Source organism: Schistocerca gregaria, chromosome 7 (assembly GCF_023897955.1).
Source record: "Schistocerca gregaria isolate iqSchGreg1 chromosome 7, iqSchGreg1.2, whole genome shotgun sequence".
NCBI lineage: Eukaryota > Metazoa > Arthropoda > Insecta > Orthoptera > Acrididae > Schistocerca > Schistocerca gregaria.
The window spans coordinates 191,947,291-191,974,482 of NC_064926.1; the positions used below are offsets into that span (position 1 = coordinate 191,947,291).

Consider the following 27,192-nt stretch of genomic DNA (forward strand, 5'->3'; position numbering starts at 1 on the left):
TAGCGGAGGTCGAGAAATTTGCACCCCAGCTCTCCACAGAATCGTCTGAGCCTCTGGTTTATCCTTCCACTCGGCTCCAAACCAGAGGACCGCGATCGGTTCTGGGAACGATACTACAAATAGTTAGCTCTGATTCCACCCCGCGAGCGAGGCTTTCCGCCTTCACCAATTCCGCCAACCGCCTATACGAATTGAGGATGACCTCTGAACCCAGACTGCAGGAGTCATTGGTGCCGACATGAGCAACAATTTGCAGTCGGGTGCACCCAGTGCTCTCTATCGCCGCCGGTAGGGCCTCCTCCACGTCTCAGATGAGACCCCCCGGCAAGCAGACAGAGTGAACACTGGCCTTCTACCCCGACCTTTCCGGTATTTCCCTAAGGGGCTCCATCACCCGCCTAACGTTGGAGCTCCCAATAACTAATAAACCCTTCCCCCCGTGTGCCTACTCGAACCTTGCTGAAGGAACAGCCACATGTCCCTCACAGGCAGAGCGGGCGATGCCACACGGCCAGCCTCCACATTGACCCTCCGCCTCGTGCGCCGCGAACGCCGCTGAACCCGCCACTCCCCTTGGGGAGAGGGTGGCCCAACCGCGCCCGGTACCAGCGGAGATGTCTCGACAGCAGGGACAGTGAGTGAAGCATGTAACACCTGGGGTGTACCTTGCGACGCACCAGACTCCCCACTGCCGCTACACTCCGAGGCAGCAGCCTGAAGACGGCTGACCGCGGCCATCAACACGCTCAGCTGTTCGCGAAGAGTGGCCAGCTCCTCCTGCGTCCGTACACAGCAGTCACACATCCTATCCATCCTAAGGAATCAATTTACTGAAGAGATTTAATCAACTTTTAACTAGACTGCTAATTCACTAAAGGCGGCTGATTATTGACTAAACTGTAACCACTTCTTGTAGAAAACAATGAAAACAGCACTACCTGTCTCTGGACTGTATTGAAAACAAACACTAGCACTACTGGCACTATGGCTGACTAAAGGGACTCTCTCTGAGTGTATTCAAAACAAACACGAAATCTATGGAACACTATTAATGGCACTCGACAATTAGAGCTTCCTAAAAGCAAAAACACACGGAAGAAGAAGTGACAAGTAAGAAAAATACAGTTAATACTTAAATTAAGGTAGCTCGCTGCACAGCAGACGTGAAGCAGACGGCGGTTAGGAGTCAGTCAATTGAGTAACACTGTCTTATGGGCTGAAAGCACAAACAGAAAGTACATGGCACTGAATAGAAAGACCAGACAAATCAAATGTATCTAATCCAAAAGAATTTTGACAGTCTCAAAACTGTAAACGTCACTTTCCTGTTGTGAGACTGGACTGTGGCAGGCAGGCTACATGTACCAAGCACTGAAATCTCCGGATCGTTATACGCAGTAAGTTGTGTGTGAGATTTTGTCAACTGCGGTGAGCCCAACTGTTGATAAGTGGCACGTTTAAGCAATGTAACGGAAGCGCCAGTGTGTGGCTGAAGGCGCACACAGCATTCGGCAATGACCAAGTTCACAAACAGTTCGTCTGGGTGTCGTTGCACAGCCCTTGGGGAGGGGGTGGGGGTGGTGGGGGGAGGGGGGCACATCTTGAATTCGGACATTACTAGTACCGGTAGCCGGTTCAGAAAAAAACTGCATTCACTGAGTGAGAAGGTGCCCTGGCCCTGCACTTAAGAGAGCAGACGTGGGTAGAGTTCTTTTTCCGTTGCAAGCACATAGGCTGTACATGAGAGGCTATCCACAAGCAAAGCAAGTCACGTTCAACGAAGAGCAATCTTGTCTTTAATTCATCGAAAAGCAGTGGGGACATGATTTCACAGCAGACGCTTGTTTACTCTGTCCACAGCACGGTGGCCTGTTTGCACTTTGTGGTCGGTCGCGAGGGCATACCTGTTTGTCACGTTGCGTTACACTACAAACGGGAGCTGCCACCAAGTTTTACACAGCACTATCACACGAGCACTAATGTTCAGTAATTTGTAACACTTGTTTCAAAGTAGAATAAGAATGTTTGCGAATTAATCCACGAATCCTACTGCCTGGCACATTGTACGCAATTACATCACAAATCATTGTGTCATTATAGTACTGTCCACAGATACATTGAAAACGACACTGTTTTGTCAAACCCTAAAATTCGGTGCCCCACTGATGGTATGCCTGCTCTGGCTTTTTCCGCAATCGAAAGAACTTGTAACGAGCTGCAGCAACCTGTACCTGATCCGTGTACTTAGTGAGGGTGGAAATTAAAACTTCAAAAACTTACAGCTCCGGCCTACTGGTGGGGAATAACTTCTGAGCTAAGCGGTTAACTGCTGTTGCTGGCCTTTGACAAGAAATAGGAAAGTTTGACAGTGCCTTGCACTTGATATGAAGCACAATGAGCATCGAACTGAGCGCAGTACTCGTTCCACTCCTCTTGCTGGTCATTGAAAGCTCGGAACAGTGGAATGCATGGAGGCGGTGCAGTAGAAGTGGCTGGCTGTTGTGTCGGAGTTGATGCAGCACTGGCCTGTGCATTAATAAGTTGCTGGACTGCGTCATCTGCTGCGGCATTTTGTGATTCTGAAACTGAATAAACTGCATTAGATCAAAGCCAGCAGCAGGCGTAGGCACAGTTGGTGTAGGCGGCAGGTTAGAGGTCATTTTAATTAGAGGAGCGCCGCAACTATATAATTAGAACCAATGCAAATACACAAATAGCGCAAGCATTGCTCCTAGTCTGCAAGGGAGAACACAACTAGTAGTTCCTCCGAGAGAGCAAAGAGATATATTAGTGACGCCCTGTGACGGATGGGCGGAAAATGAAGGAAGCGTTAGTTCTGGATTACTCGTCGCCAGATGTTTTGTCGGCCACTGTAGGAGTCAGCACCGAAATAAACAATGAAGGGGAGAAGTTACGATGGCCAATGAAAGTAATCCAAAATCATCTGTGCATTAAACATTTAAATTAATAGAACTCTTTATTTCTAAAAAGGAAAGAGACATAACTTAATTTCTCGTTATGAAGTGGCTTCCTGTGCATCCTATACCTTCTACATAGAGTTACTTTTCACTGTTACTACTCGCAGAACGCAGGTTAAGTATCGTCTTCCTATTACTCAGAACTGCTGCTCTCGAAGTGTGCTACCAAACTGGGCCGATCAGCTTTTTCTTTTTCTTTATTGTTATTTCACTCCCCAAAATGGGATGGGCTGGCAGTGGCACAATACGCCGCTCTTCAGGCAAGAGAGTTTCAGAAACAACATAGTCACATGAGAAAAGAACACATAATAGAGAATGGTATTAAGTGATGAAAAAAACAAGAACAATAAATACATGAGTATATACTGTAGACATCAAAACAACATAGATGAGAACCACACACACATGCGAAGAATGAACACTGTGAGTCGACACAAAAAACAAAGAAACACCAGTGGGAACACAAACGAATGATGCTGGCAACACTGTTGGTGCCGGTGGAACGTAGCACTGCACACAGCACAGGAGTCACACTGACACCACAATGAAAACGGTAAAAATCACTGCACCGAAGGGGACCTACCACCAGGTGAAGGAAAGAGGGGGCGAAGAAAAGGGAAAGGGGAGAGACAGTAGGGGGAAATCCAGGAGGGGGGGGGGTAGAAGGGAGGCAGTGGAGGAGAGAAGGAAAGGAGCTAGAAGGCCAGCCCAGGGGGGGAGGGGTGAAAAGGAGAAAGAAGGCATTTGGCAGGGGAAAAGAAGGAAGAAAGGAAGGGGGAGGGAGGGAGAGAGGGATGTGTGAGGAGGGTGTGCGGGAAGTAGGAGGGATTAGATCTGGTAGGAGGGGTAGATGGAAGGCATGAGAACATCATCTGGGAGGGGGAGTTGGTGGGAGCCACATTGGGTATGGAGTGTATGGAAATGGAGACCAGGTGGGACACTGTGGTATAGGCGCAGCAGCAGGCTAGGGTGGGAGAGGAAGGAGGAAACCAAAGGATGGGGATAAAAGTTTGTGGGAGATGTATAGGATCCGTATTCATTATAGGAACAGGAAGAGATGGGAGAAGGGAATCAGATCATAAAGGATCCGTGTGGGGGACAGGAAACGGATGCAATAAGCGAGGCAGAGTGCATGGCGCTCAAGGATTTGGAGGGATTAGTAGTAAGTGGGGAGAGGGGAGGGCAGAGATCCAAGCTGGGTGGGCATAACATAGAACATAGGATGGGACGGATCAAGGACTTATAGGTAGGTAGGATAGTAGAAGGGTTTAATCCCCATGTTCAACCAGATAGGAGTTTAAGGAGACGAAGAAAGTTACGTGCCTTGGCTTGGACTTTGAGGAGATGGAGGATCCAGGAAAGGCGGTGGACGAGGGTGATGCCAAGGTACTTGAGGGTGGGAGTGAGGGCAATGGGGTGGCCGTAGATGGTAAGGTAGAAATCTAGGAGGCGGAAGGAGGGGTAGCCGATGAGCGATGGGCGGCTGGTTAAATCAGCGCTGACATGGAGCATTGAACTCTGTCTACCTGCCCCCTCTTCCCATTGGCGTACGGGTCAGCACCTTCTTGATGACGTTTCGCGGCCCCGTGCTGGTCGGTGTACAGTCGATGCTTGCACACACAAAAATATCGAAATTTTACGAGAATAACAGCGATGGAGATGGAAGAAATACTCTTTATGATTGAACCCAAAATTGCCGACATAGATACCTTTCTGCGTAAATCCGTTATTGCTAAAGACAGACGGTTTGTGACACTAGTATATCTAGTATCAGTTACGTTTATTCTGTTTCATATCTGATAACTTAACAATTACGATGAAATAACGTTACGCCAATTTCTTCTTGGTACCCAAATTGGGAGGAAGTCTCATAAATGAATAATTTATATACATATGTTTATCTGAACATTTTTACTTGTACCTGTTGACTTATAGGGAACCACTCGTAAATTCCTGAAGGTCTGTTCCTCAACACCCTTTCCGAATTACAAAACGATTACTTTCGAATACAACTTCCCTTGTTTCTCTACGTTAGTTAATCTATGTTATAAAGTTTAAAAAAAATGGCTTTGAGCACTATAGGACTTAACATCTATGGTCATCAGTCCCCTAGAACTTAGAACTACTTAAACCTAACTAACCTAAGGACATCACACAACACCCAGCCATCACGAGGCAAAGAAAATCGCTGACCCCGCCGGGAATCGAACCCGGGAACCCGGTGTTATAAAGTTACTTTCTATGTTTAAAAATTCATTGAATTTTGGATATTCTGGTAAATTTATCCTGTGAAGTGTTAAAAATAGTAGCCATTTCAGCCAAAACACATTGCTTCTTATCTCTGTTTGCCTATCCCAGTAACTGTACATTCCATAACGCTGGCGTTTTCTCGTAAAAACTAGTAAAATGTGCCGCTTTATCATGAGTCCACTTCATGGCAGCTTTCTTCATTTTTTTTTCTATCAAATCGTTAACATTCACTCACAGTATACATCCACAGCGCCAGAAGTCTCAACTATCCCAACAATGACGATACACGTTTACAGAGGGACTCGATGCACTGTTGCTTCGAGATGACTGGGTGTTTGTGTTGTCCCCATCATTTTATCATCATTCATGAAAGTGGCAAGATTGGACTTGTACGGGCGCTGATAACCGAGCAATTGAGCGCCCCACAAACCAAACATCATCATCATCATCATCATCGATGCAGTCAGTGATGATGTAGCGCAGTGGGCAGTGTGCCTCAGGCAGTGGTGAGGCGAGCACGTTTCGGTTTGCGGCTCGCCTGTTGTGCTGCTTGCGAGCGAGCGCGCTTTCTTACTTCCGCGTAGTGGCTTGGTCTAATGTCCGACTTCATTGACCATCATGGCGTTTTCCTACCGCCAAGCCATGATGAAATTAACTTTTCCTTTGGATCATGAACGACCAAAGGCGTATGAAGTAGAACGATTTATACGCGACGAAATGCGTCTCCCGCCGCAAGATGTTATCGGAATTCATTTTGCGATGCTCGGTACTGCTGTGTACATAAGGCTGGCGAATGACGAGATGTGCGCCGACGTTGTGCGGCGCCACGCTAACGATCTCAAGTTCCGATACTCTGATCGCCACATGGGGGCAGTCGTGGTTTATCACGCTGGTTTCGGCCTCCGAACGTTGAGGGTTTTCGAGCTTCCGTTTGAGGTGCCATCGGACGTTGTGGTGGCCACCTTTAAACGTTACGGCAACGTCGTCAGTCACGCTGTTGACACGTGGAAGACGTTCGAAATGTACCTTGTCCTCAATGGTGTCCGTCAGATAAAAGTTGAACTGAGGAAATACATGCCTTCCTATTTGGTAATTGCCAGCTACAGGGCTGACGTTATGTACGACGGCGAACCGCGCGCTTGTTATCTTCACCTTTAAATCATTTAATGACATTGAGCCACTCCTCGGACCTTCAAGTCGGCGATACTCTCTCAACACAGCACTTCTAATTGCTGTCAGTCGCATAAAACAGTTTCACTAAAAGCGCCCGGTCCGTTAAGGCACGATATAGTTTGTCAAATAACAGAGTGGATGTTATACCGTCATACACTACTGGCCATTAAAATTGCTACACCACGAAGATGACGTGCTACAGACCCGAAATTTAACCGGCAGGAAGAAGATGCTGTGACATGCAAATAATTAGCTTTTCAGAGCATTCACACAAGGTTAGCGCCGGTGGCAACACCTAAAACGTGCTGACATGAGGAACGTTTCCCACCGATTTCTCTTACACAAACAGCAGTTGACCGGCGTTGCGCCGGCCGCGGTGGCCGTGCGGTTCTATGTGCTCCAGTCCGGAGCCGCGCTGCTGCGGTCGCAGTTTCGAATACTGCCTCGGGCATGGGTGTGTGTGATGCCCTTAGGTTAGTTAGGTTTAAGTAGTTCTAAGTTCTAGGGGACTGATGACCACAGCAATTGAGTCCCATAGTGCTCAGAGCCATTTGAACCATTGACCGGCGTTGCCTGGTGAAACGTTGTTGTGATGCCTCGTGTAAGGAGGTGAAACGCGTACCATCACGTTTCCGGCTATGATAAAGGTCGAATTGTAGCCTATCGCGATTGCGGTTTATCGTATCGCGATTATTGCTGCTCGCTTTGGTCAAGATCCAATGACTTTTACCAGAATATGGAATCGGTGGGTTCAGGAGGGTAATACGGAACGCCGTGCTGGATCCCAACGGCCTCGTATCACTAGCAGTCGAGATGACAGTCATTTCATCCGCATGCCTGTAACGCATCGTGCAGCCACGCCTCGATCCCTGACTCAATAGACGGGGACGTTTGCAAGACAACAACCAGCTGCACGAACAGTTCGACGACGTTTGCAACAGCATGGACTATCAGCTAGGAGACCATGGCTGCGGTTACCCTTGACGCTGCATCACAGACAGGAACGCCTGCGATGGTGTACTCGACGACGAACCTGGGTGCACGAATGGCAAAACGTCGTTTTTTCGGATGAATCCAGGTTCTGTTCACAGCATCATGATGGTCGCATCCATGTTTGATGTAATTGCGGTGAACGCACGTTGGAAGTGTGTATTAGTCATCGCCATACTGGCGTATAACCCGGCGTGATGGTATGGTTACACGTCTCGGTCACCCCTTGTTCGCATTGACGGCACTCCCGAACAGTGGACGTTACATTTCAGATGTGTTGCGACCCGTGGCTCTACCCTTCATTCGATCCCTGCGAAACCCTACATTTCAGCAGTATAATGCACGACCGGATGCTGCAGGTCCTGTACGGTCCTTTCTGGATACAGAAAATGTTTGACTGCTGCCCTGGCCAGCACATTCTCCATATGTTTCACCAATCGAAAACGTCTGGTCAATGGTGGGCGAGCAACTGGCTCGTCACAATACGCCAGTCAATACTCTTAATGAACTGTGGTATCGTGTTGAAGCTGCGTGTGCAGCTGTAATTGTACACGCCATCCAAGCTGTGTTTGACTCAATACCCAGGGGTATCAAGGCCGTTATTACGGCCAAAGGTGGTTGTTCTGGGTACTGATTTCTCAGGATCTATGCACCCAAATTGCGTGAAAATGTAATCACATGTCAGTTCTGGTATAATATATCTGTCCAATCAATACCCGTTTATCATCTGCATTTCCTCTTGGTGTAGCAATTTCAATGGCCAGTAGTGTATAAACAATGAACAGCGCCGAATTTGCACCTGGTGGCGAAACTTGGAACTTTCCAGCGTAAATTGGCTCCGCATTAACGTAGCATATTTACCAAATTTCGCTATCATACGATAAAAACAGCCCACAGTGCACCTCCGTGACTAGCTCCAGTCTAATCGTAACCATTAATTAATGAAACAAGTTAAGCGCCTTGAGCAAAACAGCATTTTTAATGTGAAATAGGCTCTGTTTTTTGCCACTAATCTTTATTTCATTTCATAAGAACTCTTATTTGAATGGATGACAGTCGATGCCAGATATTAAAACAGCTCCATTTTCTCAAAAGTATAGTCACCCAAGGTTATTGATAGTAGCTTTCCCAGCAGCCACATATTTCATTATATTTTCTGGTTGATATTCCGTCCAAGTGGAATGTCTCCTCCATTGGTTTCCTAGTTCTTATGACCGTATCTATGTCATCAGCATTAGTTAGTATCTGCGTTGTTTTATAAAAGATCCTTCCCCTGCACAGTAGGTTAGTGTTCCTCATGATCTTCGCCGAAGCAACATCAACGAGGAACACACCAGCGCAGCTTCTGCATCTAGATGATCAGAGAGCATTCGTACCGTTCTTACACTATTTTCTACCTCATTCATCGTGATTTTCGAAAGCATTAACAATTTTAGTAAGAGTTCCTAGTTCAGTCAAGGTCTGTGCAGTTGCTGTCTGTGTGTGCTGTCATATGCTGATTTGTAGTCAATGAAGAGGTGACGCGTACCAAGGCCGAATTCAGCTGTTTTCTCTCAAATTTGCCTTGGGATGAAGATCTGATCTACAGTTGATTTTTCCGAGAGAAATCCACACTGATATGAACCAGACTCTCTCTGAACGGAAGCTAACATTGAAACAGTATATTCGTGAGTATCCCATTTTAGCAACATAATGAGGAGAAAAATAGGTAAACGAAACACTTGTAACGCAGAGACTATTCGGAGACGTATAGATCACGTGGCGGAGTCTCGGCAACTGACCAGCGCAGTCCCATTACGATGAGAGAGAGTACAAGAAAATTACAAGTGCGTTTCCAATAAAAGATGTGGATTGATTATGCAATTACGATTTCAGTAGTGGGAGTGACGGGGATGTCCAAATATTAATTAAAAATATGATGATTCAGTTTGCTTTTTTATACATCATAAGTCATTTTCCCAAGCCAAATGAAGCTACCGAGAGCATGCCTAAGTAGCGAGCAATCAAATTGTGGGGCTGAGCAATTTTCATGACCACCAGGCCGGCCGGTGTGGCCGAGCGATTCCAGGTGCTTCAGTCTGTAATCGCGCGACCGCTACGGTCGCAGGTTCGAATCCTGCCTCGGGCATGGATGTGTGTGATGTCCTTCGATTAGTTAGGTTTAAGTAGTTCTAAGTTCTAGGGCCTGATGACCTCAGCAGTTAAGTCCCATAGTGCTCAGAGCCATGTGAACTACTTAGCCATGACGACCAGTCATTTAATTGATAAAATACTCAAGATGGCGTAAAAGCGCAAAAGTTCCCGTGGCTGTTAGTTTCAGATTCAAACCAAGGAAGGACACTGGCCCTCCTGCGGTCAGAGAACTGGCTCCACCTTAGGACCATCAGCCATGGGCAGGCCGAAATGCCCCGCAGCAGAAAGCCAAAGTAAAATCTGCATTGCCACCCCCAGTCAAACTGGTAAAGGAATCTCTTTCTATCGGAGGAAGGACACAGTTGTGTGCGATCCGAGGGAACAAAACCACTGAGAGATGCCCTCTGAGCCTGATGTTTCAGTTCTTGATACATCACTCCGTGACCAGCAGTAGCACAGTAATTGCTGCCGTTTTCCCGATACGTGTACTGGTTTCGACCACCGTGGAAGCAAGCATGCACTGTTACTTTCAGCTTTCATCAAGAGATTCGCGGAGGAACGCTTATAGCAAGTGCGACTGTGATTAAGAAGCAAATACTCGATTTGCAACGTAAAAAAGCAGCATTATGGTTCCGTCATGTTAGAGTTGTAAGCTTTGTCGCGATGTCTCTATCTGCATGCTTGCATCACGTGTTACACATGGTCTAAATTCCGGAAAGTCATCTCCGTTTTCCACGTCAATACCATCTATAGGGTCAGTAGTAGTTACCATTGTTCCTCAAGTGTTTCTATGTCTTTTCGTTTACGTTTGGCACAGCCCATAGCAAGCCTGCGGATCGTCGTGTAATCCAAATCAGTGGAGTGGCAAGTTCCCACATTTTTTGTAATAAGACTGTCTACGTGTTATCAAGAATGTAACTGGTTGAACTGTACTGAACTCTCGGTTTGTTATTAGTCTGTAGTCTCTCTATGATCCATTCAGTAATCAAGTATTTTAACTCGGCAATCGAATTCCCCGCAGTACGAGAAGATGACCGATGCCTTCACGGTCCTGGGAGCTGAAGACTATCAGGTGAGATCATTCTAGTCAGATGGTTTGACAAATGCTTTTCTCAATCCACAATATCCCACCATCTACACATTATTGTGTGCAAGAATATGGATGTTCCCCATGCAATGGAAGACTGTCCCGGTGACGTCACGTCACGTGCGATGTGTGCTGTGTCCCACAGGCCCATTCCTGCCGTGCCAGGACCTGTTCGACTGGTGGACGCTGCGCTGCGGCGTGTGGGTGGTCTTCCTGCTGGCCATGCTGGGTAACGGTACGGTCGTCTTCGTGCTCGTCTTCTCCAGGAGCAAGATGGACGTGCCGCGCTTCCTCGTCTGCAATCTCGCCGCCGCGGACTTCTTCATGGGCGTCTACCTCGGTGAGTGTCATTTTTTCCCTTTTAATTTCAAATATTGGCTGGACCACTGCACTGATATCTTTGGTAAACCAAACAGAGATGCACTAAATAATCATCGCGAAATATCACTTGTAGTCTTCGCAGAATTCAGATGGGGTGATCAAGGGAAGCGGCGAAAGCTTTAAACTGAAGGAGCTCGAACGCAATCATAACGTAGGTAGTCCAAAATCGATAGAGGGCAAGTGAACCTACAAATACCAGACGTTTTCTTTGATCTGTGACACAATGATCTTGTATCGAGCGACGCAGAGAAAAAACAGAACGTTGACAGTATTTATACTGAAATACGGGTTATGGTGCCTGACTTATCTTTAGAGTAGCCCGATGTCCGTTAAAAAGTAACAGTTTGGTTTACGTGAGCGAGGCTCATAAATGCGATGACATGAGGATAACTATAACGTTTGTTATGGTGTGTATTTTAGGAAAACTGAATTTCAATGAATGTTTTTTCGCCATTTCGATGACAATATGCTTCAAAGCAGAGGAATACTAAGGGTAATTTAAATATTTCCCTGAATTGTGATGTTTCTGTCAAGCCTCGTCTCTGTTAATGGAAAGCACTAGCTCCTTTATGCTGTACTTCTGCCATGAAGTTAGATGCAATTTAAACTAAAATTGAATGAAATTTCTATCCCCCCCCATTTGTTCAATGAGGTTCAGCATTCTGGTGCCATTTAGCAGTCACACAACCTCATCTTTTATCTTAATGATTACTAGGGCAGCATTGTATTCACTAACACTCATTTCAATAACTTTCCACATAACCAGCTTTTTTTCCGGCAATTTCGCTACAGCCTTTCCCTTCACTATATAAATAGAGTACGTCCAAATGAACATAAAGACAGGATCATTTGGTTTCCCTTTTAAGTGGCAATCGTTAACTCATTTGGTTAATATTGTATGTCTTCCACAATATATCACCAATCGTATCATTCTATTTATCCAAAATTCCTTTAATCTGAAACTTCGCCCCCTGATTCAGTGCATCTATAGATTTGTCAGCATTAATACAGAACATTGCGGTGAGGACATTACATCGACGTAGCATGATTCTGCTAGATATCACTAATATTCAGTGCTTTATGCAAGTGTCTCAGCATTCAAGAGTATTTTTTTACAATCAAGAATTCTACTCCCATTGCACATAACTTGTCACCGCAGAAGAACCTACAATATTTCAAAGTTATGTATATTTCAGCTATTAAATGTATATAGTGTACCTTTTGGCAAATGTCTGTGTTTATTGGCCATCTTCATAATCAATACAACACACACAGTTCTTTGAAGGTATGAGACAGACTACTTGGTAACGAAAGGGCAGATACTTTCGAAGCATCCGACAACTGTTATGGGATAGATACACTTACAGTACAGATCTCAGTAACATCAGTGAACACATTTCCGTGGCTCCTTCACAAGACACCCTTCATATCCCTTTTGTTAGCTTCTAATTAGGTTAAGTTAGTGTTTTTTAACGTCCCATCGACGACGAGGTCATTAGAGACGGAGCGCAAGCTCGGGTTAGGGAAGGATGGGGAAGAAAATCGGCCGTGCCCTTTCAAAGAAACCATCCCGGCATTTGCCTGAAACGATTTAGGGAAATCACGGAAAACCTAAATCAGGATGGCTGGAGACGGGATTGAACCGCCGTCCTCCCGAATGCGAGTCCAGTGTGCTAACCACTGCGTCACCTCGCTCGGTTTAGCTTCTCAGGGCTCGAAAAATCCACCTAGTGAAAAACATTAAATCATCTTCCACCACTTCTCCAAATGATCTCCTTCGTGAACATCTCCCATATTCTTGGTGAATGTTCAGTAATGTGTTTTTCAGAGCAACTTCTGTGGTGTTCCTGCCGCCAGACTTCTTTAAAGAGTTACCGTTATACTCTGAGACAGTGTGAACACAGTTTCCTAAACTCTAAAAAGTGAATCATTTGTGTGATGGTACATCCCGATTGGACCTACATGCTGAAAACATTTTTCAGTCTGCTATGTCTACAATAGTTAGCACATTTTTTGTAATTTCTGAACGTCACTAGTCAGCACTGCACACTGCCCGCCTTACACGTTCTCACTTTTAGTCAGTAATGCTTAGTGTTGTTGAAGCATATCAGGCTGGAAGCCACGAGGCTGGTGCTTCTTGATGTATGCGAGTGCGCCTTCCCACCACAGCTCCTCACCGGGTGGCCTGCAGCCGCTTGTGAGGTGGAGCAGAAACAGACCACAAGTAATGTGCAGAGTTGCAGATGTTGTTGTGCTTTGCTGAGTAATGTGTTCGTTAAGAGATATTCTGTGAGCTGTACAGCTGACGAAATTGATAAAGTGCTCCTTGGCTGTATTCTGTGACAGTGGTGTTAATATTCAAACTGTGTAAATCTCTGAAAATTTTGCCATGATGTGTGCCTGTTGGACGCTTGGATGAAAGTAGAGCGAGCATTGAGTGCAACCGCTGATAGTGGTACATCACAAGTGGTGCATCGGCTGGGAAACTTGCTCAGTTTAATAAACTGCGCGGAGGACAAGGACATGGATCTGGTATATATAAATAAAAATAGTAAGTGGTCGAAGTGGACATCGTGCATGAGAACTTCTGATCTCAGTTTATTGTAACAACAGTTGGAATCTGTCATGGCAGGTCTCAGGGGTCTGATAGTGGTGAAGACTTGGTACGTTGCATTGCCTGGTCCAGGAAACTTATGTAGTCCACACCCAATCTTTAAATAACTACAACTATTAAATCCACAAGTTATTCATTTCGTAATTTATTGTACTAATATACACGTTCTGGCTGCTTGTCCTGCTGTCACGAACATCTTCTTTAGATCATTAGACTTTCAACTCGTTTTGTGTTTACACCATGCTTTCAACTGGTTTTATGTTTACACCATTTTAACCTATCTCGTGCTGATCTCTTCACCGCTATATAACTGCTTCAAGCAACATCCTTTACAATCTTTCCTGAATATTTTAGTCTCTATCTGTACCTATTATAATCCCCCTCTACAACATCAAGTCTGTCGTTTCTGAACATCGTACCATATGTACTATAATTTTCCTAGATTGTGTCTTAACGGGTACCCCTGGCAGAAGTTCGCAATAGCTCTTTATTCCTTTCAGCGGGGAACACTAAATTACATAGAAACTACACTCCGCTCCTCCTGCGGGATGGCGCGTACACTAACAAGCTGGACCCTGCCTAGTGCCCAAGAGTCTGACAGAAAATAAAGAATCTACACAGATAGCACTACAAACGAAGCTCCACTTCGGATCGTCGCCTACTTCGGTGGCACGCCGACGAGAGCTATTGAGGGACTGTAGTGCATCGGGTGCATGAGGTGGCCAGCTCTCGCCCACGGGAGCTGCCCGCTGTTGTCGCTGCGTCTGTTTAAATATCCGGACTTCCGGAAGATATGTGCTGCCCTCTCCGGACGCGTGACCGGCGGGGGTGTGGCTACGCAGTACTGGAGCGGCCTCTGGCTACGGCTGGTGAGGCTTCTCGCTTCCGGTACGCCTCCTGGCGACTTGCCAGTACCTTATATGGCGTCCAGCGATGTCGCGGCCGCGTGTATGAGCGGCGCCGTGCCTTGCCTGTGCAAAGTAGTTGTCGTGCGGGTAGCAGATGGTGTTTTCTGTCGAGTCTTCCATACACTACTATTGTCACCTAAGCTTGAAGTAGTACAGTTTTACTTCATCTTTCCACTCAATTTTTAATGTTCTTCTGCACCACCACATATTAAATGCTTTCAGTTCCATCTTCCTCAGATTTATGGTGATCAGTGTTTCATTTTCACCGGCCGCTGTGGCCGAGTGGTAGTAGGCGCTTCAGTCTGAAACCACGCGACCATTACGGTCGCAGGTTCGAGTAATGCCTCGGGCATGGATGTGTGTGATGTCCTTAGGTTAGTTAGGTTTAAGTAGTTCTAAGTTCTAGAGGACTGATGACCTCAGATGTTAAGTCCCACAGTGCTCAGACCCATTTGGACCATTTTTGTTGTGTTTTTTGGTGTTTCCATATTTTTCAAATGGTTCAAATGGCTCCGGACTGAGCGCCTAGAACCGCTAGACAACCGCGGCCGGCTCCATATTTTTGTCGACACAAAAATAAACGAGTAATGTCTCCACTTACATTGTTCTAAAATCCACAGCATTACTCGTTTCATGAGCTATCGATGGCACGTAAAATTACATTCTTTCAACAACAACAAAAAAAAGAGTCTGCTGTTAGTGGAATAATACGGTAGATAATAACGTTATACATAATAACCACATGGCCAAATGTTATCCTCCTTGTGTGCTATCATTTGCCAAAACCTTATTTCGGTATCTAAAACAGTTTATGAAGTACTATGAATGTGGAGGATATTTCATTCTGATTTTATCACTGGCTCACGTGATCGCAAATAAGTGTGCTACACCAGATATCCACCAAATACGAAATCATAGCGGCCAGTATCTTTCATTGCAAACTTTTTTGAATTTCGAGGTGTGTCTTGCTGAAATGCAAATATTACAATAACTATGGCCATTAACGATGTGATGGCCATGTGACCATGCAGCTGACATACAAAACTACAAGTAACACAAAAATGAATTTTTTACCAGGTAGTTTCTGTAAAATCGCCTGAGAAAGATTGCAGAGGGTGCACTTCTGTCGTCACAGACGGCAAAAAACGGGCAAACAATGTCCGCTCTCCCTTCCGATAAAACGAATGAACTCGCCCAGTGTTTCCAATGAAAACTGGTCACCGTGCATCGGGCACCCTATCTTGCACAGAATCTATTCACTGCCTGCACGTGGTCCCGGTGGTTGAGAGGGCACTTACACAGTTTTCCTCTCTGAGTCAATTGCTACACCAGACCAAGGGCCGTTCGTCAATTTCCTAGGTGTATCGCTATTAGTCTAGAGAGTGTTCTGCGCCACAGGCTTCCTGGCGGTGGTGGACGCGTCGACGCTGGGCGAGTTCCGGCGCTTCGCCATCCCGTGGCAGATGTCGGCCGGCTGCCAGCTGGCGGGCTTCCTGGGCGTGCTGTCGGCCGAGCTGAGCGTCTACACGCTGGCCGTGATAACGCTCGAGCGCAACTACGCCATCACGCACGCCATGCACCTCAACAAGCGCCTCTCGCTGCGACACGCCGCCTACATCATGCTCTGCGGCTGGAGTTTCGCGCTCCTGATGGCGCTGCTGCCGCTGCTAGGTAAGCAACAGCATGAGTATCAATACAGCAGGGAAGTAACATGACATCGCTGTAGGTGGATATTCATGTCGTTCATCTTACAGCAAACAGTCTACAGAAACTTTCATTTATGTAGCTGCACAAATAAAACTGAAGAGACTGTTTTTGCCTTGGATTATCAGTCGCTATCAGAAGCTCAAGGATCAAATATACTGAAGTGGCAAAAGTCGTGGGATAACGATGTGCACATACACTCCTGGAAATTGAAATAAGAACACCGTGAATTCATTGTCCCAGGAAGGGGAAACTTTATTGACACATTCCTGGGGTCAGATACATCACATGATCACACTGACAGAACCACAGGCACATAGACACAGGCAACAGAGCATGCACAATGTCGGCACTAGTACAGTGTATATCCACCTTTCGCAGCAATGCAGGCTGCTATTCTCCCGTGGAGACGATCGTAGAGATGCTGGATGTAGTCCTGTGGAACGGCTTGCCATGCCATTTCCACCTGGCGCCTCAGTTGGACCAGCGTTCGTGCTGGACGTGCAGACCGCGTGAGACGGCGCTTCATCCAGTCCCAAACATGCTCAATGGGGGACAGATCCGGAGATCTTGCTGGCCAGGGTAGTTGACTTACACCTTCTAGAGCACGTTGGGTGGCACGGGATACATGCGGACGTGCATTGTCCTGTTGGAACAGCAAGTTCCCTTGCCGGTCTAGGAATGGTAGAACGATGGGTTCGATGACGGTTTGGATGTACCGTGCACTATTCAGTGTCCCCTCGACGATCACCAGAGGTGTACGGCCAGTGTAGGAGATCGCTCCCCACACCATGATGCCGGGTGTTGGCCCTGTGTGCCTCGGTCGTATGCAGTCCTGATTGTGGCGCTCACCTGCACGGCGCCAAACACGCATACGACCATCATTAGCACCAAGGCAGAAGCGACTATCATCGCTGAAGACGACACGTCTCCATTCGTCCCTCCATTCACGCCTGTCGCAACACCACTGGACGCGGGCTGCACGACGTTGGGGCATGAGCGGAAGACGGCCTAACGGTGTGCGGGACCGTAGCCCAGCTTCATGGAGACGGTTGCGAATGGTCCTCGCTGATACCCCAGGAGCAACAGTGTCCCTAATTTGCTGGGAAGTGGCGGTGCGGTCCCCTACGGCACTGCGTAGGATCCTACGGTCTTGGCGTGCATCCGTGCGTCACTGCGGTCCGGTCCCAGGTCGACGGGCACGTGCACCTTCCGCCGACCACTGGCGACAACATCGATGTACTGTGGAGACCTCACGCCCCACGTGTTGAGCAATTCGGCGGTACGTCCACCCGGCCTCCCGCATGCCCACTATACGCCCTCGCTCAAAGTCCGTCAACTGCACATACGGTCTACGTCCACGCTGTCGCGGCATGCTACCAGTGTTAAAGACTGCGATGGAGCTCCGTATGCCACGGCAAACTGGCTGACACTGACGGCGGCGGTGCACAAATGCTGTGCACCTAGCGCCATTCGACGGCCAACACCGCGGTTCCTGGTGTGTCCGCTGTGCCGTGCGTGTGATCATTGCTTGTACAGCCCTCTCGCAGTGTCCGGAGCAAGTATGGTGGGTCTGACACACCGGTGTCAATGTGTTCCAGGAGTGTATATGCATGACACTAGTATCGCGTACACAAGGTCGGTGCACTGGCGGAGCTGTCATTTGTACTCAAGTGATTCATGAGGAAAGGTTTCCGACGTGATTATGGCCACATGAGGGGAATTAACAGACTTTGAAAGCGGAAATTTATTTGGAGGTAGATTCATGGGACATTCTGCTTCCAAAATCGTTAGGAAGTGTGCTGGGAATATCAGACATCAGTCATTACCTCTCGCGTTAGACAACACAGTGGCCAACGGCCTTCACTTATGACCTAGAGCAGCGGCGCTTGAGTACAGTCGTCAGTGCTAACAGACAAGCAACACCGCTGAAATAACCGCAGAAATGAATGTGAGACGTACGACTAACGTATCCGTTAGGACAATGCGGTGAGATTTGGCGTTAATGGGCTATGGCAGCAGACGACTGATGCGAGTCCCTTCGCTAACAGCGCGACCCCGCCTGCAGCGCCTTTCCTGGGCTCCTGACCATATCGGTTGGGCACTAGACGATGGAAAACCATGACGTCGTTAGACGAGTCCTGATTTCAGTTGACAAGAGCTGACTGTAGACTTCGAGTGCGGCGCAGACTCCACGAAGCCATCAACTTGAGTTTTCTACAAGACGCTGCGCAAGCTGGTGTTGGCTCCATAATAGTGTGGGCTGTGTTTAAACGGAATGTAGTGGGTCCTCTGGTGCAACTAACCCGATCGTTGACTGGAAAGGGCTGTGTTCGGGTACTTGGAGACCATTTCCGGCCATTCGTGGTCTTCATGTTGCCAAACAACGATGGAATTTTTATGAATGACAGTGCTTCATATCAGGGACCACAATTGGTCGCGATTGGTTTGAAGAACATTCTGGACATTTCGAGCCAACGATCTGGCCAATCAGATCGCTCAACATAAATTCCATCTAACATTCATGGGACACAATCGAGAAGTCGTTCGTGCACAAAATACTGTTCTGGAATCACTAGCAATTAAGGATGGCTATAGTGGTAGCATGGCTCAATTTTTCTGCAGGGAACTCTCCACGACTTTTTGAATCCATGCCATGCCGAGTTGCTGCGCTACTCCGGGCAAAATGTCAGATACGAATTATGACTTCTGTCGTTTCAGTTTAATAATAAAGGAGTTAGCAGAGAACGAACTCTAACAAATTTATCTACTGCATTGTAGCTTGTGTTGTATGACTTGCCTTCGTTGGACAGAACTATATCATACGAGCGAAGCACAGTAACTATCTGCGTTAGCTATGGAAGACGCAATTTTTCTAAGACAAAATAATTTACATTTAAAGAGAGTCTCCTTTTATGGGAGTATTGAACGCGTTTGTAGCGACTCCAAAATACACGAATTGTGAAACTCTCTAAAATACGCCTCTGTCCCGAGGATGACCTCATTCGAGAGGAATTTTGTAACTGAGAGCGATTTGTTCATTTTTGAAGAGGTCTGAGGTCTGAATCCACAGCATTTTATTTAGTTGTTGAATGTAATCATTCCGCTTGCAGCCGATGAAAATGTTTATCGCGACTGCAGTTTCGACATTTTAAAAGTTTCAAGCGTATTTTTTGCGTCAATTGTCACTGTCGATAACAACTGGGTTCAAATGTGCCCCCTTTAAAGTCAGTCGGATTTCTTTAACTATGAACTAATACGTGATATACCACCTGTATTATTGTAGGCTAATTCTATTCACGGAAATAACAAGCGACAATCAAAGCGTAGAAAGTCACCATTTCAGAATGATGCAATATTTTATCACACTGTGTTTTGACAACAATTTTTGGAGTAATCTTATAGCCATCTTTGAATAGTTCGACTCGCATTTTTACCAGAACCGAGGATTCGCAAAATATTAGTGTCATCCCGTTTCAAGACGATGCATGCAAGTGCTGACTGTAGACAATATTCTAACCATAAATGCAGATAATTTCAATCCCCTCTTGCTTTCTAAAAGTCAGGCCACATTACTTGAATTCAATAAACCTGAGAATAACGAGAGAAATCAATTCTTTTTTGTATCAGGATTTTCTGAAAGCGTTTGAAACAGTGTCTCAGTCCACACTATTGACACAGGTCCGGGCATAATAATAGTTTCGCAGATTTATAAGCACGAGTAGCTCGAAGACTTTTTACGTAATAAAACCCAATACCTTGCCCTGGACAGTGACTGTTCATCATAGCCAAAAGTATCGACGAGGGTGCCCCATGAAAGTGTTGATAAGACCACTCTTGATACGTGTACACATAAATGATCCGTCGAATAGGGCGTGCAGCAATCTGTGTCTGTTCGCAGGTGACTCTGAAGCCTACGCGAGAGTATCGTTGTGAATGACTGTAGGAGGATACTGGATACGAATAGAAAATACGCCTTTGTCTCGAGGATGACCTCATTGGACAGGGGCATGTGGGACACGTGGTCAGGACACCGCTGTCCCCGTCGTTGTCAGTTTTTGTGACAGGGTACGGAAGCAAATAAAGATACATTTTTCCCTTGGTCCATTTGGGAGTGAACAAGAAAGAGAATTGATAGAATTTCTGTTTGGTGTGATGAATGGAAGCTTTCTGTTAATGCGGAAATATGTGTTACTGATGATGAGGAGAAGAAACGATTGTGTAGTGTTCAAATACCGTATAAGTCGTGTCCTGCTTGACAAATTCAATCCCATTAAGCATCTAGGAGTAACGTTGTAAAGCTGTATGACATGTAACGAGCACGTAAGGACGATAGTACGGAAGTTGAATGGTCAGCTTCCGTTTATTGGGAGAATTCTGAGAAAGTGAAGCTCACCTAAGGAGACTGCGTACAGAACACTTGTACGACCCATTCTTGAATACTACTAGAGTGTTTGGGATCCCCAAAAGGTCGGAAGGTGGAAGCAATTCAGAGCAGTGCTGCTAGGTTTCTTACGGGTAGATTCGATCAACTCACGAGTATTACGCAAATGGCTCGTAAATTGAAATAGCAATCCATGGAGGGAAGAAGACTTCTTTTCCGCGAGACACTCAGGAGAAAGCTTAGATAACAGATATTTGCAACAGACTGCAGAATGATTCTTCTCTACAGCTCGCGTAAGGACCGCGAAGACAAGCCAACATAAATCAAGCCTTCTTCAGAAGGTGATAGCCATTTTTCCCTCCGGTCATCTGGGAATGAACAACAAAGGAAATGAAATTTTCTGGCAGATTAAAACTGTGTGCCGGAGCGAGACTCGAACTCGGAATCTTTGCCTTTCGTAGATAAGTGCTCGTGCATGGGTAGCTCATCTGGTAAAGCACTTGCCCGCGAAAAGCAAAGGTCCCGAGTTCATATCAGCGCACACTTCGCTGCAGAGTGAAAATCTCATTCTGGAAACATCCACCAGGCTGTGACAAAGCCATGTCACCGCAATATCCTTTCTTCCAGGATTGCTAGGTCTGCAAGGTATGCAGGAGAGCCTCTGCGAGACGAGGTACTGGCGGAATTAAAGCGGTGGGGACGGGGCGTGTGTCATGCTTGGGTAGCTCAGATGCTAGAGCACTTGCCCGCGAAAGGCAAAGGTCCCGAGTTCGTGACTCTGTCCGCCACCCAGTTTTAATCTGCCAGGAAGTTTCATGTCAGAGCACACTCCGGTGCAGAGTGAAAATCTCACTCTGGAAACATCCCCCAGGCTGTGGCTAAGCCATGTCTCCGCAATATCCTTTCTTCCAGGAGTGCTAGTTGTGCAAGGTATGTAGGAGAGCTTGTACGAAGTTTGGAAGGTTGGAGACGAGGTACTGGCTGAATTAAAGCTGTGTCGACGGGGCGTGAGTCGTGCTTGGGTAGCTCAGATGGTAGAGCACTGGCCAGCGAAAGGCAAAGGTCCCGACTTCGAGTCTCAGTCTGGCACACAGTTTTAATCTGCCAGGAAGTTTCATATCAGCGCACACTCAGCTGCAGAGTAAAAATCTCATTCAAGAAAGGAAATGACTGACATTAGCAGAAGATACACTACGCCAAACATCGCAATAGCTGTGGATAGGCCTCGTATGAAGGGGAACGAGTGAGGTGGGGAGAGGGTGGCGGGGGTTAAGACACAGGGTTCATGTTCAGGGGGACCAAAGTTCAGGTCGATTCCCACGCAGAACTAGTGTTTGCATGAATTCCCAAAAACCATTTAAGATAAATGTTGAGATAGTTCCTTCTAAAGCAGCACAGGCGTTTCCCAGAACCTTACTTGTGCTCCGAACTCGTCATCCACGTGACGTCCAGCCCCAACTATCCTCCGTGCACCGGTCAGTGTCCCTCCCGGGTTACAGGGGCAGACGTGCATTTATGGCCAGCAGGAGTGCGGCTTGTTGCAGGCGTGTCGGACTACCGCAAGTTCGCGGTGTGCCTGCCGTTCGAGACGACGACGGGCCCCGCGAGCCTGGCCTACGTGGTGATGCTGATGCTGGTGAACGGCGTCGCCTTCCTCATCCTGATGGGCTGCTACCTCAAGATGTACTGCGCCATCCGCGGCTCGCAGGCCTGGAACTCCAACGACTCGCGCATCGCCAAGCGCATGGCGCTGCTCGTCTTCACCGACTTCATCTGCTGGTCGCCCATCGCCTTCTTCTCGCTCACCGCCGCCTTCGGGCTGCAGCTCATCACGCTGGAGCAGGCCAAGGTAAGACGATTAGATCATTAATGCACACAAGAAAAAGCAATGGCCCTAAGATGGATCCTTGTGGGACACCACATGTAATTTCTTCCCATTCTGATGATGACTGATGACTTAATTCACTAGCCCCTTGCACTGACACCCTTTGTTGCCTGTTAGCTTCACTGCAAGTTTAAATGCAGCCACAACATCTCAAACAAACAGAAGCTAAACGATGTCAAAGTTAGCGTAAGGAGGGCTATGCGTGAAGCGTTCAGTGAATTCGAAAGTAAAATTCTATGTACCGACTAGACAGAAAATCCTAGGAAGTTCTGGTCTTATGTTAAATCAGTAAGTGGATCGAAACAGCATATCCAGACACTCCAGGATGATGATGGCATTGAAACAGAGGATGACACGCGTAAAGCTGAAATACTAAACACCTTTTTCCAAAGCTGTTTTACAGAGGAAAAATGGCTGACATCGAAATAAGTGTCCAAGGAATAGAAAAGCAACTGCAATCACTCAACAGAGGAAAGTCCACTGGACCTGACGGGATACAAATTCGATTCTACACAGAGTACAAGAAAGAACTTGCCCCCCTCCTAACAGCAGTGTACCGCAAGTCTCTAGAGGAACGGAAGGTTCCAAATGATTGGAAAAGAGCACAGGTAGTCCCAGTCTTCAAGTAGGATCGTCGAGCACATGCGCAAAACTATAGACCTATATCTCTGACGTCGATCTGTTGTAGAATTTTAGAACATGTTTTTTGCTCGAGTATCATGTCGTTTTTGGAAACCCAGAATCTACTCTGTAGGAATCAACATGGATTCCGGAAACAGCGATGGTGTGAGACCCAACCCGCTTTATTTGTTCATGAGACCCAGAAAATATTAGATACAGGCTCCCAGGTAACCGCTATTTTCCTTGACTTCCGGAAGGCGTTCGATACAGTTCCGCACTGTCGCCTGATAAACAAAGTAAGAGCCTACGGAATATCAGACCAGCTGTGTGGCTGGATTGAAGAGTTTTTAGCAAACAGAATACAGCATGTTGTTTTCAATGGAGAGACGTCTACAGACGTTAAAGTAACCTCTGGCGTGCCACAGTGGAGTGTTATGGGACCATTGCTTTTCACAATATATATAAATGACCTAGTAGATAGTGTCGGAAGTTCCATGCGGTTTTTCGCGGATGATGCTGTAGTATACAGAGAAGTTGCAGCTTTGCAAAATTGTAGCGAAATGCAGGAAGATGTGCAGCGGATAGGCACTTGGTGCAGGGAGTGGCAACTGACCCTTAACATAGACAAATGTAATGTATTGCGAATACATAGAAAAAAGGATCCTTTATTCTATGATTATATGATAGCGGATCAAACACTGGTAGCAGTTACTTCTGTAAAATATCTGGCAGTATGCGTGCGGAAAGATTTGAAGTGGAATGATCATATAAAATTAATTGTTGGTAAGGTGGGTACCAGGTTGAGATTTATTGGGAGAGTCCTTAGAAAATGTAGTCCATCAACAAAGGAAGTGGCTTACAAAACACTTGTTCCACCTATACTTGAGTATTGCTCATCAGTGTGGGATCCGTACCAGAACGGATTGACAGAGGAGATAGAGAAGATCCAAAGAAGAGCGGCGCGTTTCGTCACAGGCTTATTTGGTAACCGTGATAGCGTTACGGAGATGTTTAGCAAACTCAAGTGGCAGACTCTGCAAGATGGTTCAAATGGCTCTGAGCACTATGGGACTCAACTGCTGTGGTCATTAGTCCCCTAGAACTTAGAACTACTTATCCCTAACTAACCTACGGACATCACACACATCCATGCCCGAGGCAGGATTCGAATCTGCGACCGTAGCAGTCGCACGGTTCCGGACTGCGCGCCTAGAACCGCGAGACCACCGCGGCCGGTACTCTGCAATAGAGGCGCTCTGCATCGCTGTGTAGCTTGCTCGCCAGGTTTAGAGAGGGTGCGTTTCTGGATGAGGTATCGAATATATTGCTTCCCCCTACTTATACCTCCCGAGGATATCACGAATGTAAAATTCGAGAGATTAGAGCGCGCACGGAGGCTTTCAGACAGTCGTTCTTCCCGCGAACCATACGCGACTGGAACAGGAAAGGGAGGTAATGACAGTGGCACGTAAAGTGCCATCCGCCACACACCGTTGGGTGGCTTGCGGAGTATAAATGTAGATGACTTGAACCAAATCTGTAGTACTTATAGATGAGGACAAGCACTTACGTAACAATATATTTTATTATACTCTACACTGGAAAGTCTGATTTATGTTGATTGCATTTATTAATTATTGGAGAATACCAGTTGCCTGAGGCACTTCCAGTCAGTAAAAAATAAAGGTATTGGATGTGTCAGCTGCAGGAATTAAAAGTAGAGTACGTAAGAAAAAAAGATTTTTATACTTTCGACAGTGGCTAGTTACTTTCAGTTATCCTTGACGAAACACAATTAGAAAATAATTACTGTATTTTTGTCACAGCATTTAAAATAAGAAAAAGAAGAAAATGTTCATTGTATTGTAGAAAATCTGAGAGTCGATTTTAGTAGCCTTTAGGTATTGCTCTGAGATTAATTGAATACTAAAATATTTTAAATTCGTACTCCACAGCGTTTAGTAAAGAAATTTTGTTCAAAAAAGGCCAAAAGCTCTAAAATCTTTTTGGGGCCTTCCTGCAGGTCGCCCATTTTGTTACTTGTGATGTGTTTCTTTGCTACCGTGAATTCGCTCTCACCATGCGCGCCCCTGGCTACCAAAGGGAGTGCGTAACACAGGTTAACGTGAGCATCTAATAGGGTAAATCTTCACTCTCGCTTCGTTCCTGCTTTCTGTAAATAGCAACAGTGTTGCTACATTAGTCATAATATGGTTTTATTAAATTAGAGATCTCCATGTATTTGATTCAACAAATAACATCACAGCATATTTAAACAATGGGACATCTTGCATGAAAACGATAGATACGTATGCAGCAGATAAGGACATTAAATTTTGTGGCGTCATTAATGGATTTCCTCAACAGCAGCAGTTTGCCGGCGCATCTAAAAAAAAAATACAAGTAACCAATAACTTAAGAAACATAAGTACCTGGAAGATACTACAAAGTTAATCAGCTTAGCTTATGGTACAGTTCAGCATATATTCCTGCCATTTATTAATAACTGCAGTACTAATTATACTGATATATTAAATTTTGCATCCGTGGTATAGGGGTAGTGTCTTTGATTAGTAATGAAATTTTATTAATAATCAGCATTGGTGGCCGGTAATTTCCGGCATAAGAAGTCACCCTCACTCTGCCAACGGTCTTGTCAAAGAGGGTGGAGGAGCGGACAGAGGTTGAGAGCACTCTCTTGTCCTAGGGGTGGGAAACTGACCCTAAAGACGGAAGAATCAGCAGTGATCAACGGCGTGAGGATGCAGAAGGCAGTGGAAACTACTGCATCAAAGACATCCACAGGACATGTGGCCTGTAGTATCATGATGCTCTCTCCATTGGCAAAAGATTCCGTAACAGATCCCCATTCGGATCTGCGGGAGGAAACTGCCACAGGGGAGGTGACCATGAGTAAAAGATTGAATAATCAACAAAAGGATAACGTTCTTCGAGTCGGGGCGTGGAATGTAAGAAGTTTGAACGTGATAGGGAAGTTTTAATACTTAAATATGAAAATGCAAAGGCTCAGTCTAGATGTAGTATGGATCAGTGAAGTGAAACGGAAAGAATACAAGACGTTCTGGTCATATCATTCATTCATTTCCGTGTCCGGTCAGCATTTCCAGAAGGTAGGAACTCCGATGACCTTTTGTTTCCCTCGATCAGTTCCTATGTTGTGCAGGGTTGTTCAAGTTGAGGACAAATCCGCAGGTGGGTCGGGTCTCGTTCCGCACTTGCAGCATGTATCTCCATCAGCTGGAAGAATGCCCCATTTCCGCATGTTGGTCTTGCAAAGAGGAACACCCACCCTAAGACGATTGAGCGATCTCCAAATAGGGTAGGGTAAGTCATTTCCTGGTGCTAGATCTTCCTTCACAGGGATATCAGGTGGTAGTTTGCTCTTCCACCTAGTGATGCGGTTAGACTCTGGTGTTCCTTCTAGTGTTTGAGTCCTGGCTATCAAGCTCTTTCTCGACTTCAGTCGACGGACTACAGCCTGATGATCATGCAGTGGATGTCGGGGATCATAAGTTTGCTTAGCCCTCTATACATCAGCAGCAACAGCCCTTCTGATAGTGGTGGGGGGGGGGGGGGGGAGGCTATTCCAACAATCGTGTAGAGTTTATCGACTGGAGCTGGCTTCATACATCCCGACAAGATTCGGACGGTCTCGTTGATTGCAACATCAACTTGTTTGGTGTGATGGATGCACTCCACACAGATGAAGCGTATTTTGCAGCGGACACGCACAAAGCAAGAGCCGAAATTCTCAGGAAGGGAGGACTTACTCCCCACGCGGTGGATGAGAGCTTCCTCAAGATGTTATTCCGTGAACTAACTTTCAGCCTGGTCATATGAGAATAGGGTAATATCAACAGCAGCAGAAAATGGTACAACGGGAGTAGGATTCATTATGAGTAAGAAGGTAGGGCAGAGTGTTTGTTACTGTGAAAAAGACAGCAAACCGACACCGACAATGATAGTTCAGATATACGTACAGACGTCACCCGCTGAAAATGAAGAGATGGAGAAAGTATACCACCATATATAAAGGGTAAACATAGTACGTAAACGGAGATGA

The 27,192-nt window shown here is 46.3% G+C and overlaps 1 protein-coding gene across 1 annotated transcript in view; it reads left to right on the forward strand.

The window, feature by feature from the left end:
- Positions 1–27,192, forward strand: part of LOC126282058 (lutropin-choriogonadotropic hormone receptor-like) — an 800,001-nt gene that overhangs the window by 704,688 nt on the left and 68,121 nt on the right. Inside the window, exons 14-16 of the mRNA XM_049981496.1 lie at positions 10,757–10,951; positions 15,913–16,185; positions 22,147–22,451. Coding sequence (XP_049837453.1) covers positions 10,757–10,951; positions 15,913–16,185; positions 22,147–22,451 — 773 coding nt within the window. The remainder of the gene's footprint in view (positions 1–10,756; positions 10,952–15,912; positions 16,186–22,146; positions 22,452–27,192) is intronic.